Raw genomic sequence first — 25,675 nt, forward strand, 5'->3', positions numbered from 1 at the left:
AAGCACCACCACATCCGGCTGAGCACGGGTGTAAGGCAGGATCTACAGGTATGGGACGAATTCCTGCAGGATTTCAATGGTGTGCTGATCTGGAAAAAGGGTTGGGTAACAGCGGAGCAGCTGTCCCTATACACAGACGCAGCCGGGAGCCTGGGATTTGGGGCGGTCCTGGGAAACAGATGGTGTGCCAGCCAGTGGCCAGACAGGTGGCATGGGCAGGGGCTCACAAAAAACATCACGTTCCTCGAGCTATTCCCAATAGTAGTGGCTCTGACGGTATGGAAAAAGGAGATAAGGAACTTAAAGCTTACCTTATGGTCGGATAACTTGGGGGTAGTGCAGGCCATTAACAGAGGCGCAGCAAGATGCCCGGGCATGTTGAGGCTAATGCGAGAGTTGGTTAAATTGCAGCTCGAGGGGAACCTGGAGCTGAAGGCTCGACACGTGCCGGGGACAGAGAACACGGTCGCCGATGCGTTATCCCGGTCCCAGATGACACGGTTCAAACAACTGCTGCCCGGTGCGGACGAGGTGATGACCCCCTTTCCACCATACCTGTGGGACCTGGGGGGGTTGACTTGTCCAGATTAATAGGGCACTCGCTCACCCCTGAGGCACACAGAAGATACAGGAAATACGCGGCCACAGTAATAAGAATCGGGGGCATAGAGTCACTGGAAGACAAAGCGAAAGTGCGCACAGCGGTGGAGAAATTCGTACAATGGGCATTCGGCGCTAAGAAAACGAGGTCTTGGGCACAGGCGCACCTGGCCGCCATGGCATACTTTGCCAGGCTCCACACAGGCGAGGACCCCACGGCAACTGTCTACCTGAAAGCAGCCATGAAAGGCTGGCGGAAAATTGAGGGGACCAAGAAGGACGCCAGACGCCCCATTGATTATGACAGGCTGGGTCAGCTACTTAGCGCCCTAACCAGCATCATTGCAGACAGGTATGAGCGGCTACTCTTTGGGGCCGCGTTCACCACGGCTTTCTTTGGGGCATTTCGGGTAAGCGAAATAGTGGCCCCCAACAGGTCAGGCCCGGCGCAGCGCTGCTTGCAGGCAAGGGACATCAAGCCGATGGTAACAGCTGTGGAGCTCACGCTCAGGCAATCCAAAACGGATAGGGCCGGGAAAGGGGCGACGATTCGCCTACATTGTATTCCAGAGGTGGGGCGCTGCGCAGTGTGCTGGCTGTATCAATACATGGCGGTTCGCCCGGCGGGGGATGGCCCCCTCTTTGTACACCAAGACGGAAGGAACTTGAGCAGGTTCCAGTTCACGGCCGTAATGCGCCAGGGCCTCAATAAGGCGGGGCTCCAGGCAACATCATTTGCCCCGCACTCCTTCAGGATCGGGGCGGCGACCTCGGCATCGCAGTATGGCATGCCAGAGGACAGGATACAGGCCGTGGGCAGATGGCGGTCCAGGGCCTACAAGTCTTACATACGCCCGCATCTCATATAAAAAAAAAAAAAAAAAAAAAGGAGAAACAGAAAGGGGAGAGGGGTAGTGGGGGGGGGGGAGCAGCCACCTTGGGATGCCGTACGGCAGGGTTTCTTGCCCCTTCCTCGTCCACACCCGGTGCGCAGAAAGCCACCTTAACGGAGCATTTTCTCTCGGCAGGAGGACGCCCACAACTGGTATGGGTCGTAGGACACTCATTCGTATCCAGAATGGAGTCCTGGTGGAGGCGAGTGGGGCACAAGGAAAGCAGACCCAAGGCGACATACATCCGCTGGATCGGACGGCCCGGCATGAGATGGGAGCAGCTGCTACCGACCCTGGACGGCCTCATGGCAGACTCAGCGTGGCTGCCGGATGTGCTGATCATACATCTAGGAGGGAACGACCTAACGCGGTTGGGCCGCAAGGCGGTGGGCCAAGCCATCCAGAAGGACATCGCCAAAGCGGCGGCATGGCTGGGGACCACGACAGTGGTGTGGTCGGAGATGATCAGCAGGAGGCACTGGAGGGGTGCCGACTCCAACAAAGCGGTGGATAACGCGAGGCGCAAGTTAAATATCGCCATGCACAAGTTTTGCTCGACCAACGGCCTGGAATCAATCCGGCACGGCCTCATCCACCCAGGCCGCCCAGAGCTATATGGACAAGATGGGGTGCATCTGTCCGACAAGGGAATGGGGGTGTTCTGGGGCAACTTGTGGGGCGCAATGACGCTCGCGGGTTGTTGTTAAAAAAAAAAAAAGGAGCAAAAGAAGGGGGAAGGTAGGTAGCCACGAACCAAGGGGCAGAGGGGGGAGCCGCAGAAAGACGTGAGCCTCCCTGCGGCGTGGCGGAAATCCTACAATCGTTGGCTAACCAAACACACCGGTGGGCGGTGTGTAGGAGGAGGGCCACTCACTTTTCAATGCCGCACGGCAGGGTGACGTGGCCGCACAAAGGAGGGGAGGAAAAGACGGAGACGGCACTCGCGGCCCAGACCCGGCCGGACGGCAGGGCGCAAATGGTAGCGAGCTGGGGACCTAACTCCACGCAAAGAAGCTCCCCTCCATGACACCCAAAAAGGGGGTGTGGCCAACCAACTACCGGAACACCAAGAAACTGATTAAGAACTGGTTGTACACAAGTGCCATTTACGAACTGAGGGGTGCACGAGAGACAGACACCTGTACCAGGGGAAGGTGTCATAAACTGTAATGTGATGTGCATGAGTTATGGTTAAAGTTCGCAAATGAAGATTGTACAACCAGTACGTTATTAATATGTTATTAATATTGTTATTAATAATCATTATTGATATTAATAAATCTGCGGCCAACAATGACCATCACCAAGAACTGAGATTGTTGGCTGACATTATTTGTTGGGAGTGTTTGAGGAGAGGGAGGATGTATGCAGATGCCGACCGGCAAGTAAGTATAGACGGTTGACCCACTGAGTAGGCACATGCGAGGGTTATTGCAGAGGCCGCCGCACCCACCCGCAGGGTGGGGGAGGCTCAAGGGCCGGCGCCATAACCCACGCGGTGCCAACGGGGGGAGATGGAACTGGTCCTGGGCGCCCCGAAGCGGCCAGGACCAGCGGAAACGGGGTGCGCACCAGCCACCCCGACAGGAAGTGACCTTGTGACCTTGGCGCCCATGGGGGGCGACCAATGGCCAACCTTGCTACCTTTGAACCCCCCAATCAAAGGGGGTTCACCTGAAGCCCGTAGGGGGCTCAAGGGGATTTAAACACCGCCGCTCCCCAACCAGAAGCACAACGTCTTCGAAGGAGCTGGGAGAGCGGCGCGACAACGACATCGTTTGAAGAAGACCGACTGCGGCAGGAGGCGGCGAAGGACGGCCGAAGCAGAAGAACGACCACACAAGAGCGGCGCGCCGGTCAAGTTCTCCACTCAGCTCCCCGGGAACCCGAAGCGACGGAGGAAGACGACGAGCTCGGCGGCCTGGCCAAGCTCCAGCTCGGTAAGCAACTGTCCGGTTTGGAGCGCGCAGTGAGCCGCTTTCATCGGACGGACAGCACACACGGGTAAGGAAGTTCAAAGGCGGGTCCGGAATTCCTTCCGACCCAGCGGCGCAGACCAGCCCGCAGAAAACAGACCTAGGCCTTGGGGACAACATGGCGGAAGATCAGCCTGGAGACATGGCGGAAGTGCTGAAGAAAATCCGCGAGATATCGGCAATACACGGCGACGAATGGCTCCAGCCCCATTTGGCCAAAGGGAAGGAGAATAGGCCGGACGGCCAGGCGGAGGAGGAAGCAGGCCCGTCAGCACCCAAGAAGCCTAAGACCACGCCAAGGAAGAAGACGTCCAAGAGGAATCCCCCAAAGAAAGTGCGCCAGAAGCTCCCGCCGCTGAGGTCAGACGACAACAAGAAGGGTGAGACGAACGGCGGAGCTGGTAATGGTGAGCATATTAGTACCATTGTAAGAGAATGCTTGAAATCGCTCGCGCCGACGTTGCTGAACAGCTCAGGGCAGGGGGCGGCGGGGCCCCGGGAACAACGCTCTGACGAGACAGGGGGCCTAACGTGGCATATGATGGACCCGGGGTGGGCCCGACAGTCAAGGGTACAGGAGCAGGTGGGCCTATCTCCGCAGGGGGAGCAGGTTTCCCCATTATCCGGGTGGGGGTACAATACTGGGTCCGGGAGCCCGGGGTCGGGGGGGCTAGGCAGTGACCTGTACGCCAGACCATCCCCCGGCCCTGCCTCCTTGACGACGAAGGCCACGGGGCTCGCGTGCCTCATTCCCCTCGCGGTAAAGGAGAGGATATGGCGCAAGGAGTTCATCGATATATTCTCGCTCCTAGAAATACAGCTAGAGGGCCTCGACCTGACCACATGCGACAGGAGAGAGGATGAAAAAAGGGAGAGGCGAGGGGCTAGAAAGGAGCGGAACTTTGAGAATTGGCTAGACGCTTTCAGGATCATGGCGTGTATCATTGTAGAGAGGTTCCCCCATTGCGCTGCTGACCTATGGCTGTATGAGGCTAACATACACTCTGCGCAGAGGCAATTCCCCGGGGATGCATGGTTGGAGTATGATAAGGGCTTCAGGTTAAAGATGCAGAGGCACCCAGAGATGGAGTGGAACGAGGAAGACGTTTCAGGTTTTATTCATAAAATGCTCGCGGCCAAAGAAGTGAGAGCATGGACGGGGAAGTACGACCAGTCCTTTCGGAGTTCGTCCCACAAGGGGAAGAACAAAAGTTACCAGAAACATTCCTCTGGGCGGTCCAACTCCCCCCCCGCGACCAAGGCCATATGCTGGAGATACGACGCGGGGGACTGTTCATGGGGCTCCTCGTGCAAATTCCAACATGCATGCTCAAGCTGCGGGGGGAAGCACGCTGCAGCGACATGCAAAGGCTCCAAGCGGGAAGCAAAGAGCGAAAAGAAAGAGAAACACAAGAAACACTAGCCCAAAGGCTAGTGGGGGCGGGACACTAGTAGACATTCAACAGTGCCAGCTGGCTAGGTCCCCCATTAATACGCAACAGCTGCGCAGTTTAGCAAACAGGTATCCAAACAAAACAGACGCCAGGACACTGGTTGAGGGTTTTGAAGAAGGCTTCATTATCCCGTTTCAGGGCCCACTGCCATTAGCGGGAGCGAATAACTTACAATCAGCGAAGCAGCACCCCCGGGTGGTGAGCGCGAAGATAGAAAAGGAAAAGAGCCTGGGTAGAATCGAGGGCCCCCTTCCTCAGGAGTTGTGCGAAGGAATAGTCATCTCCCCACTAGGAGTGGTCCCAAAAAAGGAAAAGGGCCAATTCAGGCTGATACACCACTTGTCTTACCCTGAGGGGGGGTCCGTAAATGATGGCATTGACCAGGAAGCATGCTCGGTGGGTTACGCGTCAGTGGAGGACGCGATCGCACTAGTCAAAGCGGCAGGAAAGGGGGCCCTCATGGCCAAGGCGGACATTGAATCTGCTTTTCGCTTACTACCGGTACACCCGACCAGCTTCCACCTGCTGGGCTTCCAATGGGAAGGGAACAGGTACGTGGACAAAGCCATGCCCATGGGTTGTGCCATATCTTGTGCCTATTTTGAACAATTCGCTACCTTTCTGGAATGGGCCCTCCACGACAGGCATCAGGGGGGCGGGAAGCTGCACTACCTGGACGATTTCCTGTTCACAGGACCGGCGGGATCCTCGACGTGCGCCAGTACGTTGGCGGCGTTCGAGGACCTGACCGAAACACTCGGAGTCCCCTTAGCGAAAGAGAAGACAACAGGCCCAACGACTAGACTGACGTTCTTGGGCATTGAGCTTGACTCCACGGCGGGGACCGCCAGGCTCCCCCCGGAGAAAGTGCAGGAGTTCAGGGAAGAAATAGCCAAACTTCGGGGCCGGCGCAAAGCCACCCTCAGGGATATCCAGGGGGTGGTAGGCAGGCTGAACTTTGCGGCGAGGGTCATACCGCCCGCCAGGGTCTTTTCCAGGCGCCTCACCGCACTAACGGCTGGCGTCACCCACAAGCACCACCACATCCGGCTGAGCACGGGTGTAAGGCAGGATCTACAGGTATGGGACGAATTCCTGCAGGATTTCAATGGTGTGCTGATCTGGAAAAAGGGTTGGGTAACAGCGGAGCAGCTGTCCCTATACACAGACGCAGCCGGGAGCCTGGGATTTGGGGCGGTCCTGGGAAACAGATGGTGTGCCAGCCAGTGGCCAGACAGGTGGCATGGGCAGGGGCTCACAAAAAACATCACGTTCCTCGAGCTATTCCCAATAGTAGTGGCTCTGACGGTATGGAAAAAGGAGATAAGGAACTTAAAGCTTACCTTATGGTCGGATAACTTGGGGGTAGTGCAGGCCATTAACAGAGGCGCAGCAAGATGCCCGGGCATGTTGAGGCTAATGCGAGAGTTGGTTAAATTGCAGCTCGAGGGGAACCTGGAGCTGAAGGCTCGACACGTGCCGGGGACAGAGAACACGGTCGCCGATGCGTTATCCCGGTCCCAGATGACACGGTTCAAACAACTGCTGCCCGGTGCGGACGAGGTGATGACCCCCTTTCCACCATACCTGTGGGACCTGGGGGGGTTGACTTGTCCAGATTAATAGGGCACTCGCTCACCCCTGAGGCACACAGAAGATACAGGAAATACGCGGCCACAGTAATAAGAATCGGGGGCATAGAGTCACTGGAAGACAAAGCGAAAGTGCGCACAGCGGTGGAGAAATTCGTACAATGGGCATTCGACGCTAAGAAAACGAGGTCTTGGGCACAGGCGCACCTGGCCGCCATGGCATACTTTGCCAGGCTCCACACAGGCGAGGACCCCACGGCAACTGTCTACCTGAAAGCAGCCATGAAAGGCTGGCGGAAAATTGAGGGGACCAAGAAGGACGCCAGACGCCCCATTGATTATGACAGGCTGGGTCAGCTACTTAGCGCCCTAACCAGCATCATTGCAGACAGGTATGAGCGGCTACTCTTTGGGGCCGCGTTCACCACGGCTTTCTTTGGGGCATTTCGGGTAAGCGAAATAGTGGCCCCCAACAGGTCAGGCCCGGCGCAGCGCTGCTTGCAGGCAAGGGACATCAAGCCGATGGTAACAGCTGTGGAGCTCACGCTCAGGCAATCCAAAACGGATAGGGCCGGGAAAGGGGCGACGATTCGCCTACATTGTATTCCAGAGGTGGGGCGCTGCGCAGTGTGCTGGCTGTATCAATACATGGCGGTTCGCCCGGCGGGGGATGGCCCCCTCTTTGTACACCAAGACGGAAGGAACTTGAGCAGGTTCCAGTTCACGGCCGTAATGCGCCAGGGCCTCAATAAGGCGGGGCTCCAGGCAACATCATTTGCCCCGCACTCCTTCAGGATCGGGGCGGCGACCTCGGCATCGCAGTATGGCATGCCAGAGGACAGGATACAGGCCGTGGGCAGATGGCGGTCCAGGGCCTACAAGTCTTACATACGCCCGCATCTCATATAAAAAAAAAAAAAAAAAAAGGAGAAACAGAAAGGGGAGAGGGGTAGTGGGGGGGGGGGAGCAGCCACCTTGGGATGCCGTACGGCAGGGTTTCTTGCCCCTTCCTCGTCCACACCCGGTGCGCAGAAAGCCACCTTAACGGAGCATTTTCTCTCGGCAGGAGGACGCCCACAACTGGTATGGGTCGTAGGACACTCATTCGTATCCAGAATGGAGTCCTGGTGGAGGCGAGTGGGGCACAAGGAAAGCAGACCCAAGGCGACATACATCCGCTGGATCGGACGGCCCGGCATGAGATGGGAGCAGCTGCTACCGACCCTGGACGGCCTCATGGCAGACTCAGCGTGGCTGCCGGATGTGCTGATCATACATCTAGGAGGGAACGACCTAACGCGGTTGGGCCGCAAGGCGGTGGGCCAAGCCATCCAGAAGGACATCGCCAAAGCGGCGGCATGGCTGGGGACCACGACAGTGGTGTGGTCGGAGATGATCAGCAGGAGGCACTGGAGGGGTGCCGACTCCAACAAAGCGGTGGATAACGCGAGGCGCAAGTTAAATATCGCCATGCACAAGTTTTGCTCGACCAACGGCCTGGAATCAATCCGGCACGGCCTCATCCACCCAGGCCGCCCAGAGCTATATGGACAAGATGGGGTGCATCTGTCCGACAAGGGAATGGAGGTGTTCTGGGGCAACTTGTGGGGCGCAATGACGCTCGCGGGTTGTTGTTAAAAAAAAAAAAAAAAAAAAAAAGGAGCAAAAGAAGGGGGAAGGTAGGTAGCCACGAACCAAGGGGCAGAGGGGGGAGCCGCAGAAAGACGTGAGCCTCCCTGCGGCGTGGCGGAAATCCTACAATCGTTGGCTAACCAAACACACCGGTGGGCGGTGTGTAGGAGGAGGGCCACTCACTTTTCAATGCCGCACGGCAGGGTGACGTGGCCGCACAAAGGAGGGGAGGAAAAGACGGAGACGGCACTCGCGGCCCAGACCCGGCCGGACGGCAGGGCGCAAATGGTAGCGAGCTGGGGACCTAACTCCACGCAAAGAAGCTCCCCTCCATGACACCCAAAAAGGGGGTGTGGCCAACCAACTACCGGAACACCAAGAAACTGATTAAGAACTGGTTGTACACAAGTGCCATTTACGAACTGAGGGGTGCACGAGAGACAGACACCTGTACCAGGGGAAGGTGTCATAAACTGTAATGTGATGTGCATGAGTTATGGTTAAAGTTCGCAAATGAAGATTGTACAACCAGTACGTTATTAATATGTTATTAATATTGTTATTAATAATCATTATTGATATTAATAAATCTGCGGCCAACAATGACCATCACCAAGAACTGAGATTGTTGGCTGACATTATTTGTTGGGAGTGTTTGAGGAGAGGGAGGATGTATGCAGATGCCGACCGGCAAGTAAGTATAGACGGTTGACCCACTGAGTAGGCACATGCGAGGGTTATTGCAGAGGCCGCCGCACCCACCCGCAGGGTGGGGGAGGCGCAAGGGCCGGCGCCATAACCCACGCGGTGCCAACGGGGGGAGATGGAACTGGTCCTGGGCGCCCCGAAGCGGCCAGGACCAGCGGAAACGGGGTGCGCACCAGCCACCCCGACAGGAAGTGACCTTGTGACCTTGGCGCCCATGGGGGGCGACCAATGGCCAACCTTGCTACCTTTGAACCCCCCAATCAAAGGGGGTTCACCTGAAGCCCGTAGGGGGCTCAAGGGGATTTAAACACCGCCGCTCCCCAACCAGAAGCACAACGTCTTCGAAGGAGCTGGGAGAGCGGCGCGACAACGACATCGTTTGAAACCCACACCTGAGGAACAGCAGAGTCGCAGTGCTGGACAGTGGGAAAGGCGTTGGCGGAAATCCTACAATCGTTGGCTAACCAAACACACCGGTGGGCGGTGTGTAGGAGGAGGGCCACTCACTTTTCAATGCCGCACGGCAGGGTGACGTGGCCGCACAAAGGAGGGGAGGAAAAGACGGAGACGGCACTCGCGGCCCAGACCCGGCCGGACGGCAGGGCGCAAATGGTAGCGAGCTGGGGACCTAACTCCACGCAAAGAAGCTCCCCTCCATGACACCCAAAAAGGGGGTGTGGCCAACCAACTACCGGAACACCAAGAAACTGATTAAGAACTGGTTGTACACAAGTGCCATTTACGAACTGAGGGGTGCACGAGAGACAGACACCTGTACCAGGGGAAGGTGTCATAAACTGTAATGTGATGTGCATGAGTTATGGTTAAAGTTCGCAAATGAAGATTGTACAACCAGTACGTTATTAATATGTTATTAATATTGTTATTAATAATCATTATTGATATTAATAAATCTGCGGCCAACAATGACCATCACCAAGAACTGAGATTGTTGGCTGACATTATTTGTTGGGAGTGTTTGAGGAGAGGGAGGATGTATGCAGATGCCGACCGGCAAGTAAGTATAGACGGTTGACCCACTGAGTAGGCACATGCGAGGGTTATGCTCATAGCTGGGGCGGGCAGACAGGAGCATTTGGTAGTCTCCTGTGGCCCAGTAAGTGGGCGAGAAGAAGTGAGCCGAGTTGGCGAGACTCCGGGAGTGTGGCCGACCCCTGGCCAGAGCAGGCCCGGTGTGGAGCAGAGGCCTGGGTGGGCTGCTGGAGATGCAGTGATTGTGCCAGGAAGAAGGCGCCTACAGAATAGAGCTGAGGCTGAAGCGGGGCTGAGTGGCTGCTAGAGTAGACTGGAGGTGTTGTGCGCTTACCGGAGGCCTGGTAGAGCTGATCCTAGAAGGTCTCTGAGTGCAGCGATTAAGCATAATGGCCTAGTGGGGCTATGTTGGGGGCTTGGCTGAGGAGACCTGCTGGGCATGCAGGGATGGAACCCCAGAACCAGCTGAAGCCCCTGATGGGGGGGATCATGCTGGCATGTCCTGTGGGGCTGATTGGGCTAAGCGGCTTGTCTGTGAGTGGCTTCAGGGAGGCGGGGAGAGTCTGCAGGATGGCCCCCTCACCAGTAAAGATGGTCTTTAAAGGAGATATTGCAGCCCTTTGGATGGACCCGTTGGCCCCTTCCATGACACGGTGGCGTAGGGGGGTAGATTGGTGTGCAGCGCAGGAGCGCCCCATGTATGCTGCCCGCGGCTACCCTAAAAAGTTTTGAAGGGTGTGGGGTAAATTGGTTGGGGTGGTAGAAGACTGAACTTCCGGAGGCTTCCTTATGGACATGGTTGTGGACATTGTTGAGTGCTATTCCTAGTAGGACCTGTGTATGTGGCAGGCTTACTCTCCCCCGTTTTGTCTGTCAATGTTATGTACTTCTCACTGTGTGATAAATTGGCGGTGTTCTCATTGCTGCATATGTGTTCATTGAAAATCAATTAAATTGCTTATCAAAAAAAAGATGGCCTTTTTGTCTTAGGCTGCCCGTTGAGAAAGCCTGCGGTGAGTGTGTGTTCGGAGGGCCAGGACTGTGGAGTGCGGAGGACCCTTTGGCACATAGCGGAGGGGAGGCCGGCTGAACAGTTGATTGCGATGGAGGCCTTCCGGTGAGGGCGTCTGCACAGGGCTGGTGCTGCAGGGAACACAGCTGTGAATCGGGGTACCCATCTACCAGAGAGGTGGTGTGTGCTCAACTGAATTTGGAGAGGCACCTGGGATAGTGCTGTGAGCAACTTCGCCTTCCTGCGGTGAGTTCACCGGGGCCGGCTAGATGGCGTCTGCATGTGTGAAGAAAGGAGGCACTCTTAAAAACATGTTTACGAAGCCCGCAAGCCCCCAGGAGGGTGGGAGACAGAAGGCAGCTGGCAGAGTGGTCTCACCATCCGAGGAGGAATTGGAGGCCCTGGTCACACGATCCTATATGGAGACTTTGTTCTCATCCTTGTGAGACGACCTGCTACCAGTCTAGAGTAACCTAACGAGTGAATTGCAGACAATGCGGAAGGAGGAGGTGGACATTGGTGATAAAGTGGATGCCCTGGAGGGCCTTGAGACCTCTCGGGACGAGAAAATAGAGCAACTGCAGCAAGAGATCATTTGTCTTACAGATCAGCAACTGGATCTGCGCCCCATGCGGAAGTACTTGAAAACCGCTCCAGGTGAAACAATATCCGTATATGGGGCCCCACGGGAGGCGGAGGAAGACGATATTGAAGCCTACGTGGAGGCACTGTTTTTCTCGATATTAGGGTGTGTCGCTGGAGTGCTGGAGTGTTGCGGACTGTGGTCATTCTGACTTGTGTACACAGCTTCTCTTTGAAAGAGCGTATCCTGCTGGGTAGCCCAATGATTGCTGCCTATCACGTTCCAGGGGTATACCCTGCATCTGTTTCAGGACCTTGCAGCCTCTACTATGCCACCATTAGAGGTAGGAGTCCCTCAGGGCTCAATTCTGAGCCCTACCCTTTTCAACATATATATGGCCCCCTCGGCGGCACTGGCAGTCGTTTGGTGCCCAGATTGTGTCTTACGCTGACGACACCCAGCTCCTTTTACCTGTGGAAAGGGGTCTGACTTCAATGGGGAGAGTATCAGAAGTTGCCTTGGGGCTGTATTCAATTGGTTCCAGCTTAATAGCCTCAAGTGCAACTCTGATAAATCCGAGGTACTTTTCTTTGGCTGCCCTTCCGATCCTAGATGGCAGTCCTGGTGGCCTTCGGCCATGTTTCCTCCTTTGGCTGCTTCATCTATGGCCAAGAACGTGCGAGTAAAAATCGACAATGACCTCTCCTTGAAGCCTCCGGTCCTCGGTCTAGCAGGTAAATGCTTCGGCCTCCTTAAGATGCTGAGGAAATTTCTCCCTTTGCTCTCTCAGGACCATAGAAAAACGACTGTTCAGGCATTAATTGGCTCTCGTTTCGACTATGCCAACGTGCTTTATCTTGAACTCCTGAAATATCTTCTGTCACGCTTGCAAATAATCCACAATTCCGCTGCACGAGCCATCTTTGGCCTTCATCGTAGAGCCCGAGCCTCTGATCTTCTGAAAACTCTTCATTGGCTCCCAATTCGGAAGCGAATTGTGTTTAAGGCGCTTACACTTGCCTTTAAGGCTCTGGATGGCATTGGTGCTAAGTATATCAGAAGGCGGCTGACTTTCTACCAGCCTTCTAGATCACTTAGGTCAGCCTCTCTGGCCTTGGCTTTTGTCCCAGGTATTAGGAGAGCGCGCATTGGAGGCCGCTCCTTTAGACGGCTGGCGCCACAGATGTGGAACACTCTGCCGCTGTCTTTGAGAAGGAACGCAAATCTGTTGGCCTTTAGGAAAGATCCTAAATCGTGGCTTTTTGTTCAGTAGTCCTGTCATCCACTGCCTTTTCCTTTTCTGCCTTGGGTTTGAAGCGCCGGGACACTCCTAGGAGTAGCTGAGCGCTATATAAATCCTATTTTAACATAACATATTTTTAACATAACATACTCTTCAAAAGCAATGGGAATTCCGCCCTGTTACAGTTTTCTGCGGGGCAAGAAGATCCCTTACATTTGGGACCACCCCTTCAGATTGATATTCCACTGGCTCCCTGGTTGAGGAGTGCGAACTGCTTCAGATTGAGGCACAAGAGGTGTAGAGATCAGGAATGGAGAAGAGAGGTCGTCAAGCAGGTGGGTGTCAGAGAGGTGGAGGTGGGTCCCTACTGGAAGGGGGGAAGCGGGTTTCAGACTGGACTCTGCAGTCAACGCGTCGGAGAGGAAGGCTCTGCTTGAAAAGCTCTCAGAGGACTCTGCAACCAAGGATCCCGCCTGAGAACCAGCAGATTAATGTTTGGGGCTGATGCAGGAGTTGCTGGGGGGGGGTGAGAATTCGAGGAAATGGCCACAGTCCAGCGCAGAGGCTGAGGTTACCAAACTGGATGGGGGCAAGCCACAATTAATTGAAGGGAATGTTATTGATTCCATAGATCAGCCTGAGGCATATGCTGGTGATCATTTCTTCTCCCTATCAGATCATTCTAATTTGTCAGGAGATGAGTCACTCCAGATGTCGGAAATGGCCTCAGGGGAGCGGTTACCAACTAGTTGGTGGAGCGAGACCAGTAGAGTGAGAAAGTGCCATCTTTCTTGCACTTTTTTCTAAATTGCTGATGTGCTGCGACTGAGTGGGCCCTGGGCTCCTGCCAACCAGGTGCCCAGGGCTCCTGCCAACCAGGTGCCCAGGACCTGTGTTCCTTCCCTAAAACTGTGTTGAAACTAAAACCCAATTGGCATCTCTGGCCACCTGTCAGCCCCTAGTAAATGGTGCCCTAGGTACCCAGGGCATGGTGACCAGAGAAACCCCCTAAGGGCTGCAGCACTTATTGTGCCACCATTAGGGGTCCCTGTACCCTAACACCCACACACTTCCTTTGCAGGCTGAGTGTCTAAGTACAGAACTAATCAGAGAGTTGACATGGCACACATCCCTGTGTGCCATGCCCACAAGCTCACTGCCATGGCATCCATCAGTCACCCCTCTAGCTGGGTTCCCTATGCCAGTTGTGTGGGCACAGGTGCATGAGCCCTGTACCCCTACAGTACCCAGGGTCATTCCTGGTCACTGTAAGTGCAGTGCTGCCATTAAGAGTATATTGTGCTGGGAGGTTGTCATTACGAACTCCACAGCACCATGATGGCTTCACTGAAGACTGAGAAGTTTGATATCAAACATCACAGCACATTAAACCCGCACTGATGCCAGTGTGGGATTTAATGTAAAATGCACAACAGAGGGCATCTTAGAGATACCCCCTTAAACCTAACCAACTCCCAGTGTCTTGACTGTGTGGCTACGGAGGCTGCCAACACCAGACATGTTTCTGGACCCCTGGGTCGAGAGCTTGCCGCTCTCGGCGGTCTGAAACAATGCACATCCTGGGACGAGGTGCCAAGCCTCCTCCCTCAGGATGGGCAGGGGGAGCTTCAAAGTCATACCACCTTTGTGAGCTTCTCCAGGCCTTTTGCTGTACTCAGCAACTGGCCCCCACCGGTTCTGATCCCCACTCTGGCGGGAAGAACGGCGGGAAACCCTAAGTGAGGAAAGGGGGTGGGCCTGCCTATGCCAACCCCACCCCTCAGGTGGGAGAGGTGAGGTGAAGTACTACTCCGGGCTCCGGCCATCTTGAAGATGGGGAGCCCTGCCCAATCACAGCTAGGCTCCTGCCCCCCTCCCACAGGAGAGGAGCAGGCTAGGGGTGTACCCACCCCAGGACAGGGACCCATTGGTCCCTGCCCTTGCCCTACCTGTAACGCCCCTAAATTTAGCATTTAGGGGCACCCTGAGCCTTCCTTCCTCAGATTCCGATTGCAAGAAGAAGAAGAACAAGAAACAAGACCTGCCGTGCATCTGCTAATAAAAGGACGACGGCCACTGACTTGGCCCCAGAACCCTACAGGCCTGTTGCTCCTTTAACCTGCTCCTGCGTAACTCCGGCGTCTCCTGCTGACAGCAACCTCGAAAACCCCAGAGGACCTGCCTTCCTTGAACCTTCCAAAAGACTGGGACTCCCACGAGCAGTGGTTCTGCTCAAACAACAATACCCCGGTTGCCAGCCAGGAACCACGAATCCAGCACACTCTGCGCCCGCCAAGCCCGGCCTGTGCCTGAGTGACCCAAGACCACGAGGATGTCCCCCCGGCGACTGTGACCTGAAGTCCAGTGCCCCAAGACCCTCCTCGACGAACCAGACGGCGCCTGCAGCCTCAGAACCAGGGACCCCTCCAACCGCGACCAGCTGAGGATAAGATTTCCCGACACCAAAAGACACCCCTGCACCTGGGCCCTGCGGCTCCCTGTGCCTTCCTTTAGGGTACCTACCTCTTCTCCAAGATCTCAACTTACCTCTCGAAGAGGTGGTCGCACCTGAAGAATCTCCTTCCCCGAGTCTGCAGCCTTTGTTCACTTTTTAACTTTTCCATTGGATAACACTGAGCGCCCGATGGCTCAAAAGCACCCTGCACCCAGCCGCCCGAGTGCAGCTGAAAGTGCAGCAACTACCCTACTCTCCTTCCCCACTTGCCCTGAGTAAGTGACCAGGAGCTCAGCTCTCATAGCCGCGTGGCCTGCGTGCTGGCAGCCACCGACCAAAGGCAACCTACCCTCCATTGGATTGCATTGGGCCTACTCTCTCTGCACCCGGCTGCCCCTGTGCCTCTGAGGGTGTACCTACTGTACCTTTCCGACCCTGGGAGACTCCTGAGTCTATGCCCAGAACCTTAACTCCACCAGTCGAGTGCTTACCTAAAGGCTAATAACTCACTTTCCTTCAATAGGTTAACATTGACTGGTTTCACTTGAAATTTCTTCTAAGTGTGGAGTTTTTAAACTTTAAAATATTCATCTAAAATCAGCCGAATAACGAATTCCGAATTACTCACCTTTGATCAGGAGAGAAGCCAGTACTTTACCTTCTAGCCCAGTACTGGACCGCAAAAATAATCCTAACTGTACTTACCACTTACCTGAATTTTCTTCCATAGGAAACTATTGACTTTCTTCTAAGTGTCGATTTTTGCAATCTACAAATATTCTTTAAAAATCGTACCAAATACCAAAACGTAATTACTTACCTGTCTTAGATAGAGATCCCAGTGCTGAACTTAGGAGTCCAGCACTGGATTACAAAAGCAACAAGAATCTACTTTACCTGTGACTTGAATTTACTTCCATAGGATAACATTGCTTGGTTTTCACTGAAAAGTTTCTAAGTGTCAACTTTGAAAATACATTTATATTCTTTAAAAATCACAACTGTAACCAAAACGCTTTTACATAACTGTTTACAGCTTATGTCACGGGACTGAATCCAGGATCCAGCCCTGTGGTTAGAAAAGTAATCCTTAAAGTAATCAACTCCCGCATTTACTGCCGACCAGCCACGCCAGATGAGCGCTTGCCTTCTGTGCCTTTCATGTTTTTAGACGCTGCCCAACTTTGTGAGCAGCCCTAGGACGGAACGCGACCAGCAATTGACGCCATTAACAGCCGTTTGCCGCCAGCCTCGCCATCCCAACTGGCACTTTCACTGTACCCATCGACAACCCCGTCCTGATGACGATCCTAAACCAAGGGGATCGAAACGCCGTCGACCACACAGCCTGAATCATACGACGCATATCACACTTAAAGCTTTTTACCGAAAAAACTATTTTCCAAGTGATTGTAACTTGCTCTGTAATTGAAGCTTTAAATGATGTACATAATTTCATGTATGCGCCACTTATGCTGTTTTTAAAAGCACTTGCACTTCTCATTTCACTTCAAACTGTATATAGCACCTTGCACCAAGTGCCACTGGGTTGTCACAAGATCTAATCTTTACAGTGCGGTCTTAACTGTAAATGCATTACCCCTTGCCCTTGGTGAATAATACCACCCTTTTTTCAATCCTCTGACTCCTTGTGTTCTGTTCTTAGTAATGCCTGTGGCATACTCCTATTGAAACAGTCTTTTAAATAATACCTGTTGGGACCTGTTCGAACTTAGGAGTCCAGCACTGGATTACAAAAGCAACAAGAATCTACTTTACCTGTGACTTGAATTTACTTCCATAGGATAACATTGCTTGGTTTTCACTGAAAAGTTTCTAAGTGTCAACTTTGAAAATACATTTATATTCTTTAAAAATCACAACTGTAACCAAAACGCTTTTACATAACTGTTTACAGCTTATGTCACGGGACTGAATCCAGGATCCAGCCCTGTGGTTAGAAAAGTAATCCTTAAAGTAATCAACTGCATTTATGTAGAAAACCCCATTGAGTTCAATGTTAAATTGTGTTTGAAATTGTGTTTCCTATTGCAATCACTGTGGCTATTGTACTTACAAAGTCTATTGACTTTTTGCCAAGTAATTACCTGAAGTCACTCATATTGAGAAAAGTATATTTTGATACCTGTTGGTTCTAAAATAAAACAACTATATCTTTTGATATAAAAACAATTGGCCTAGAGTTCAGTTCTTGAGTGTGTGAGACCATTTGCTGACTGAGTGTGTACACACATGCTTTATACTGTCCTCTGATACTGCCTTACTGCTCGACCAAGCTACCACTTTGGAGAGTAAGGTTATATCTAACTTTTAACCTCTGCCATACCTCTGGAGACTGGGGACTCTATACACACTGTACCTTACTTTGGTCCAGTATATATAGAATCACTTTCTTACAACTGGGAATTGGAACCATGGTATCTGGCATGGGCACTGTACGAAAGAAGGTACGAACATTGGTCTCTGGAGAAGAAGGGAATTTAGCTGCTGCACCAGCTTGGGGTGACTCGTTTGCTAGTGTGGGAACAGATCCAGGGGATTCAGTGAGACAAGGTTTGCGCAATACATCAGAGCACCCGGAAGATACCTCCCTGGCTGTTTTCTATGAGACTATCATGACACATAGAGATGGATTCTACAGAGGGAAGGTGGTCCACAAGGAAGTCCAAGTCCACATCAGTTTTCACAAGGTAGAGATGGAACCCGTGCTGAGAGCCAAAAAACGCAAGTTGCTTGTCGCAAACCCTAAAATTCACTTTGCTGAGTGGCCAAGTCCTGCTCGGAATTTGCAGACAGGATCTCTGAAGCCGAGAAAAGGATTTCCACACTTGAGGATGAGATGACGACCCAAAAAGCCACCACAGATGCCCCTGCGTCTCAGAAGAATGGCATTGCATGGAAGCTCGAGGATGTGGAAAACAACCTCTGTCGCAATAATTTAATAGTCCTTGGCTTGCCGGAAGTGGTAGATGGCTTGGATCCTCGGAAGTGCATTGGGGAACTTTTTACAGAAGCTTTCCCTGAACTAACACATTGGGCTTGGGATATATTGGTGCAGCTGGCTCATCGGTTCCCTTTCTGGCAGAACACTCATTCTGAGTCTAGCCATTCTCCCCTGCGACCCAGAGCATTTCTGATCTGTTTGTCTAATTTTCGACCCAGACAGGCTCTTTATGACTGGGCGAGGCCAGATAGGAAACGAGAGGGTAAAGGGCTTTATTTCTTTGTCCAGCCAGATTATTGACATGCAACTGTAGAAAGAAGGTGGCAGCTTTGACAGTTAATTAACCCATTTCAGGTCAAACATGCTCAAGCGTTTATTTTTAATCCCGCTAAACTTAAGATAATATACAATGACAAAACCCAATTTTTCCCTCCGAGGTCAAGGCTAGAGAATTTTTAGAGGGCATCAAATCCTAAGAGAGGGTCAGTGCTTAAAAGGATTAGGTGGACATTGATAGTGTAATTTGATGCTGGCAAAACACTTATAAATTTGGGCTGCAAGCTGTATATTGCGCTGTGCTCCATTTATTTATTTATTTTCTTATCACATACATTGGGCTAAGTTGTGTGAACTTGGGAGGGGGGACGATTGGGGTTGCTGCGAGGTTCTCCATCATACAAGGCCTACGGGTCTATCAGCCTCCATTCCATGTATGGGTATGGGGTGGTAGGGGAGACTTCCGCTGGCAGAGAAAGTATGGGGGTGGGTGTGGGGGGTGCTCTTGGGAGGCGGACTGCTGTGGGTTCATGGGGGGTGAAAACTGAAAATAAGCCAATTAACGATTTAGAGCATACAGGAGTAAAGGATGTGATGTTGTGGGGGAGAATGCACTGTCTATGCGATTTAAGGTGGATCAATGACGGATAGATTGTCTATCTGTTCATTTAACGTATGTTATCTTAATGACAGGGCCAAGCGGCAAAGAGTGGCGTAAGAAATTAGAAAGATATGTCCCAACGTGGTTTGCTTCCAAGAGACACATATACCTTGGGGTAAACGTAAGGTTATAGCTGAGCTAGTGTATAGGCTTGTGGTATGCGCATTGGCAATGCAAGGGACCACGACAAGAGGTGTAGATATTTTTGCTAAGTCTAATAGTCTCTCCTTTGGTAAGACTCTTGCTGACAAATATGTCCGTTAGGCGATAGCTGAATGCTTAGTGGGTAATAGGAAATTTACAATATGCTCTGTTTATGGATCTAATTTTGATGAAGCTCAGATAATAGATCATCCGACTAAAGAGCTGATTCTTGGGCATCCCCTGTGATACTGTGCAGGCATTTTTATATTCAATTGGATAAAGTTACTTTACGTGCCGGTGGAGAGAAAGATGGTGGTCGGAAACCTAAGGTTTATAAGGCCTTACAACAACTTCTATATGATCATGGGTTAGCTGATGTTTGGCCCAGGTTAAAGCACTATCATCCAGGCAGGGAATACAGGTATAATTCTGGCACAAACTGCGGTAGCTCGCTACAAGGCCAGGATAAACGCGCAATGGTCCAAAGACAACGCTAATAAATATAATCTTTTTAGAAGGGAATGCTATGATTATGGGGAGATAACGGGCAGATGTCTGGCTAAGAAAATTCGGTGCAAGGAGGCCAAATGTGCAATTACTGCGATGGAAGATCCAGCTGGTAGATTAGTTGAATCCTGGAGGCCTTTAGCTCTTTCTATGAAGAACTGTACAGGGAGGATCAAAATCATGAGGTGAGAACTGAGTCTTTTATTATAAAGATCCATATAGAAGGATGCTGAGTCCAGAAGATCAGAGATATTTGGAAGAGCTTGTGGATGCTGTTGGCTCTTTAGCAGCAGGCAGGGCTGATGGGCTTGAAAAACTCCCATTGGAATTTTATAAAACTTTTTTTATCTGAGCTAAAGTCAGATATGCTTAGCATGCTTCAGGAAGCACAGAAGGGGGAAGCCCAGGAAGAGGCACGGTCAACCATATTAGCAGGGTAGTAACACAACGGTACTTTGCTAATGTTCATCAAGCCCCTTGTGGAGTAGTGCTACTTGACGTAGAGAAGGTGTGTGACCGTGTCTCTTGGGAATTTTTATGGGCAACCATGGGCATACAAGGCTTCTGGCCTGGGTTTATCAGGGTAATCAGAACTATGTAAAAGTCTCCTGCGGCTCGAGTATGGGGACTGGGGCTTGAATCCGACCTAGTGCCAATATCAAGAGGTACCAGACAAGGCTGTCCATGCGCTCTTTACTTTTTGACCTTTATATTAATCCATTCTTGAACTTATTGGAGAATAGTTTAAGTATTCAACTGGTGGGGTTTGGGCAGGAACAGGCTAAAACTTTAGCATATGCAGATGACATTGCTGTAGTCTCGCCGGACATAGCCAGGGCCCTGACAGACATTGAACGGCTGGCAAATTTTATTTGGGCAAAACTCTGACTATAAACTAAATATAGCCAAGACGCAAATAATATGTACAAACCAAGCTCTATTTATTGATTCCAGGGTTACTGAAGAGGCAACATACCTCAGGCCTGTATTGATGCATGTTTGGATAAAATGATACTTTCTAATTAGGATCCCATAGTGCGGAAAATTAAAAGGAAGCTAGGCAGAATAGAAGGGATACATCTTTCAATAGTGGGAAAATGTAATGTTCTAAAATTAATATTTTGCCTAAGTTCCTGTATTACTTTAGGTCAGTACCCCTGGAACTCATGGAAAAGCAACTCCATAAACCACAGTCTATATGCAGCAGTTTCATGTTGGCTCAAGGTAAACCTCGCTAAGCAATGAAATACATGAATCTACCAAGATCACGAGGGGGCTGGGCGGTACCTAATTTTATGTTTTATTATTGGGCACTCCAACATATGGGAATCCTACTGGTTGGGGAAGGAGTGATCAAGTTAGCTAAGTTCCCGCACATCTTTCAAATTTTGCTGGCCTCTGAAGCAGAGAGGAGCTTTTTTTCAAAATTAAGAGCCCAGATATTACAAGAAAACCTGGTTTAAGGTGGTTTGTGCTGTTCATAAGGTATGGCTCCAGGTTCGGAGGCACCTGCAGATTGGCAGGATTCATTTTTATATGCCTACCGCTTCCTCAGCATTATTACCATCTATTTATTTGGACACCACAATGGCTAGACGAAAGGGTATTTTGACTTTGGGAGACCTAGTGGTATACAGTCTTACTCCTCACTGGTTTCCGAGTTTGATCTGCCCAAAACAGATTTTTTTTAAATATCTGCAGATCCGGGATTATTTATTAAAAAAGGTAAACGTAGAATGTCTAGATCAAAAAAACAACTTGCTAGAGGCAGTTAGGGGGCGGGGGAAAATTGGTATCCTATATAAAATTGTCATCGAAACACAACTTGATGATCTGGATGTACAGCATTTAAAATAGAATGCCAGGCTAACTCAGGGAGGGAACATTCTACAAGATTCTGTTGCCTTGGCTGAAAAGCTCCTCGTATCCGCCAGTCTTAAAACACAGCATTTTAAGACTATGTTTACCCTATACGATACTCATGCTAAAATTGCATGATGGTGCGTGCTTAATGATGGCAAATGCACACGGTGTGGGATGGATCGGGCCAACAGTTTACATACGTTTTTGTGTGTATCCAGAGCTGAGGTATTTGATTAGCAGGATGGAGGTTTTCTTAACAGAAGTTACAGGGGCACAGATCATGATTACACCCTGTATTATGCTATTGGGAGTTCTGGAAGAGTCAATGGTTCATTAGGAGATGTATAAATTCAGGTATTAATATTTAGATCCGTTGCCGTGGCCAGATTATGTATAGCGTCACTGTGGCGGCAGAAAGAACCACGTCCTTTGAAATAAGGCGAGGGAGGCTATATGCCATGTGTAACTTACAGTATTGTCTATATGTTCTTAAGGGGCCGCAAAAATGCAAATTGGGCATAAAGATATGGGGTGCTTTAGTTGATCATTTGGCGCTTGCTACGGTTTAGCTCTCCTTTTTGGGTACACTCTGTGTCTCTTCCTCTCTTGTGCTCCTTATCTCTTTTCTGGGTCTCTACGAATTGATATTTATGTTGGATCCAACCAGAAGATATGATGAAGTATCAGACCACTATGACGGCATACAATCTTGGCATGTATGTATTTGGTATTCCTCTTTTATTTCCTTCTTCTTTTCGCTTGTTGTGCCTATTTATTCTCTCTCTCATTTTTTGATACAGGAATTGTATGTTCGCTGAGGTACTGTGTTTTGATAATGTATATTATCTGTTATTGGCTCATTAAAAATATATTAAAAAAAGAAAACAGCTCACTGGGCTGGATCAGGATAGCACGGGGTATTCAATCTTCCGTCTCAAACATTTCTTCTATGTAAGGGAATAAATGCGAGAGACTGCTGGCAAAAAAACTCAGGGGGCAGTGGCAGGCCATCGCGGAAGATTCCTTCCTGGTGGCAGGAGATGTACAGGTGGCGTCGAGATTTTGGTCCTTATATAGCGACCTGTACGCGGCGCAGGATCTTCCCCCCTCTGGCATTCCGGCCTATCTGGAAGGAGCGAGGTACCTTGCTTAATGGACAAACAGGCAGCAAGCTTGGATAGTCTGAATAAGATAGAAGAGGTAATCTCTACAATCTCGAGGCTGAAGCCCCACAAGTCGCCCGGACGGCTTCTCGGTGACCTTTTATAAAGCTTTTTGCCCGGCTGTGGCCCCTCAGCTCACCGGGGTTTTTAACTCCATCATGAGCGCGGCCTCTCTTCCTCCCTCTATGACAGAGGCGTCCATAGCAGTTATAGAGAAACCTGGTAAAGACAAGAGACAGTGTGGACCCTACGACCCATATCCCTCTTAAATGTTGATGTGAAGGATTACACAGGAGTTCTTGAGGCCTGCCTCGGGTTGGGCCTGGGCTGGTGGATCAGGCTGATCAGGCCGGGTTTATCCTCAACAGACACCAAACAGATTCTGCACTTTATAGACTAGGCCACCCGCTCTCACCACAAGGTTTTGCTGTTATTAATCGATGCAGAGAAAGCGTTTGACCGTGTCCACTGGCCTTACCTGGCCTAGGCGTTGTCTTATTTTGGCCTTGGTGAGCGGTTCCGGGCCTGGGTGCTTAGTGGTTACAATGCTCCAATGGCTTCAGTTAGAGTTAACCGCAGAAGCACTGATCGCTTCCCTGTCCATCGGGGCAAGTGGCAGGGATGCCCCATGTCTCCTTTGTTATTTGCGCTCTACATGGAGCCGTTTGCCCAGAGGGTTAGGGATAACACGGAGGTCACAGGGTTGCGCTTTGCCACAGAGGAGCATCTCATCACACTCTACGCAGACAATGTTCTTGTTTTTCTGGATAGCTCGAGGGAGGCCCTCCCGAGCTTCCTGTAGGCTCACATGCCACCAGGAAACATTTTTCCCAGGCACTTTCAATACAATGGGCCCTAAAATTCATCTCTTATTCGGCATTCAGCTATTCCCAACTATCCCTTGAGTGATCACTCTTAACTACCGTGACCTGCATGGAAGGGTGAAGGCGGATCTGGCTCGCTGGGATGGGTCAGCCATCTAGGATAGGTAGAGATCAGAGGACTCTGGTTTGCAGTGGAGTCAAGGCTTTACATCAATCTGTTGAAGTTTCAGGCAATCTTTTCTTCCTTCAATCAAGGAAAGGCAGGTGTAGATATTCACATACAACACCGCCGCCTTGTGGTACTGCAAGGGTGGGGTGGGGTTGTGGATCCTTTGCCAAAAGGCTCTACATCCCTGGACATAGCTGGAACATGAGGGTATTTCCTTGTTGGTATAAAATACACACAAGACCTGTCACCTCAGGCTCTTAAATTTGTAAATGTGGACGTGGGATTTTTAAATTTATCTACGTCGGTCACTTCTTACTTTTTTACGAGGTAGTGTCCCTCCACTTCATTTGCCTTCTTTTTTTTAAATAGTGTTTTTATCAAATGACATTCCAATGAAAATGAAGGGAGGCCTCCTCTATAATTAAATAGGGGACAAGGAGTCTGGTCAGGAGGAACAAAGAAATCGTCCCCACAGAAGATAAACTCAAAATGAAAAAGAACCCAAGTGTAGTTCACTTCTTGCTACCACTGACAGATTTTGCTTAAATTATCTAGCATGTATACATAAGCAAGTATTGAAAGCAGATATAAATCATAGAGAGTGTTTTTTTTAAAAAAGTGCCATTTATTACAATTCAACATTAAAAACAAATATATGCAATAAATATGCCCAAACGTACAATTGTAAATGCTTTAAAAACAGTTGAAAATCACAATTTATTAAAACAATGCTTTAAAATAAAGTTTTGATCACGAATATCACAGTTGTTCTTGTAGTCGACGCAGCGTTTCGGTGAATCGGTGATAACACCTTCTTCAGGACAAACAATTCTGTGTGTTATTCAACACTCTCCTCACGGATTCAATTTCGAGGAGTACTTGGTCAGCTTCAGTCAGACATCTGGTATTTTTGAATTAACCATTTCCATTCCCTTAGTATGTCAGGAAAAACAGCTTTGATGAGGTTACCGGAGGGGGGCCACCGAATTGTGAATATGAACACCCAAGAGGTGAGTTCAATCGTTTTACGTATGCCTGCCACTGGATGCTTTCAATTTCGTCCGCAGCGACAACCTGGTTTGTGGTTATGGTTAGTAATCAATCCAACCTTCAATTACTGGATCGGCCTCCCTGCTCCCCTCGCGGTCTCTCGGCGTCTGGTATCCAGGACGAGGCAGATCGTCCTGGATACCAGACGCCGAGAGACCGCGAGGGGAGCAGGGAGGCCGATCCAGTAATTGAAGGTTGGATTGATTACTAACCATAACCACAAACCAGGTTGTCGCTGCGGACGAAATTGAAAGCATCCAGTGGCAGGCATACGTAAAACGATTGAACTCACCTCTTGGGTGTTCATATTCACAATTCGGTGGCCCCCCTCCGGTAACCTCATCAAAGCTGTTTTTCCTGACATACTAAGGGAATGGAAATGGTTAATTCAAAAATACCAGATGTCTGACTGAAGCTGACCAAGTACTCCTCGAAATTGAATCCGTGAGGAGAGTGTTGAATAACACACAGAATTGTTTGTCCTGAAGAAGGTGTTATCACCGATTCACCGAAACGCTGCGTCGACTACAAGAACAACTGTGATATTCGTGATCAAAACTTTATTTTAAAGCATTGTTTTAATAAATTGTGATTTTCAACTGTTTTTAAAGCATTTACAATTGTACGTTTGGGCATATTTATTGCATATATTTGTTTTTAATGTTGAATTGTAATAAATGGCACTTTTTTAAAAAAAAACACTCTCTATGATTTATATCTGCTTTCAATACTTGCTTATGTATACATGCTAGATAATTTAAGCAAAATCTGTCAGTGGTAGCAAGAAGTGAACTACACTTGGGTTCTTTTTCATTTTGAGTTTATCTTCTGTGGGGACGATTTCTTTGTTCCTCTTTATCAAATGACAGTCATAACCCATCTACTCTTAAAGACGGGCAATAATGGTGTATA

The 25,675-nt window shown here is 50.5% G+C and overlaps 2 protein-coding genes across 6 annotated transcripts in view; one reads left to right on the top strand and one right to left on the bottom strand.

Moving 5' to 3' along the window:
• The window catches only part of NFIX (nuclear factor I X), a 1,679,708-nt gene that overhangs the window by 171,099 nt on the left and 1,482,934 nt on the right, over window positions 1–25,675 (top strand). The gene's annotated exons all lie outside the window — the stretch shown is intronic.
• LOC147748484 (uncharacterized) overlaps window positions 19,718–25,675 on the bottom strand; it is a 28,502-nt gene continuing 22,544 nt past the window's right edge. Inside the window, exons 5-6 of the mRNA XM_086928357.1 lie at window positions 22,860–22,939; window positions 19,718–19,852 (exon numbers count right to left, since the gene is read on the bottom strand). Coding sequence (XP_086784483.1) covers window positions 19,718–19,852; window positions 22,860–22,939 — 215 coding nt within the window. The remainder of the gene's footprint in view (window positions 19,853–22,859; window positions 22,940–25,675) is intronic.

This window comes from Lissotriton vulgaris, chromosome 1_1 (genome assembly GCF_964263255.1).
Source record: "Lissotriton vulgaris chromosome 1_1, aLisVul1.2, whole genome shotgun sequence".
NCBI classification, from domain to species: domain Eukaryota; kingdom Metazoa; phylum Chordata; class Amphibia; order Caudata; family Salamandridae; genus Lissotriton; species Lissotriton vulgaris.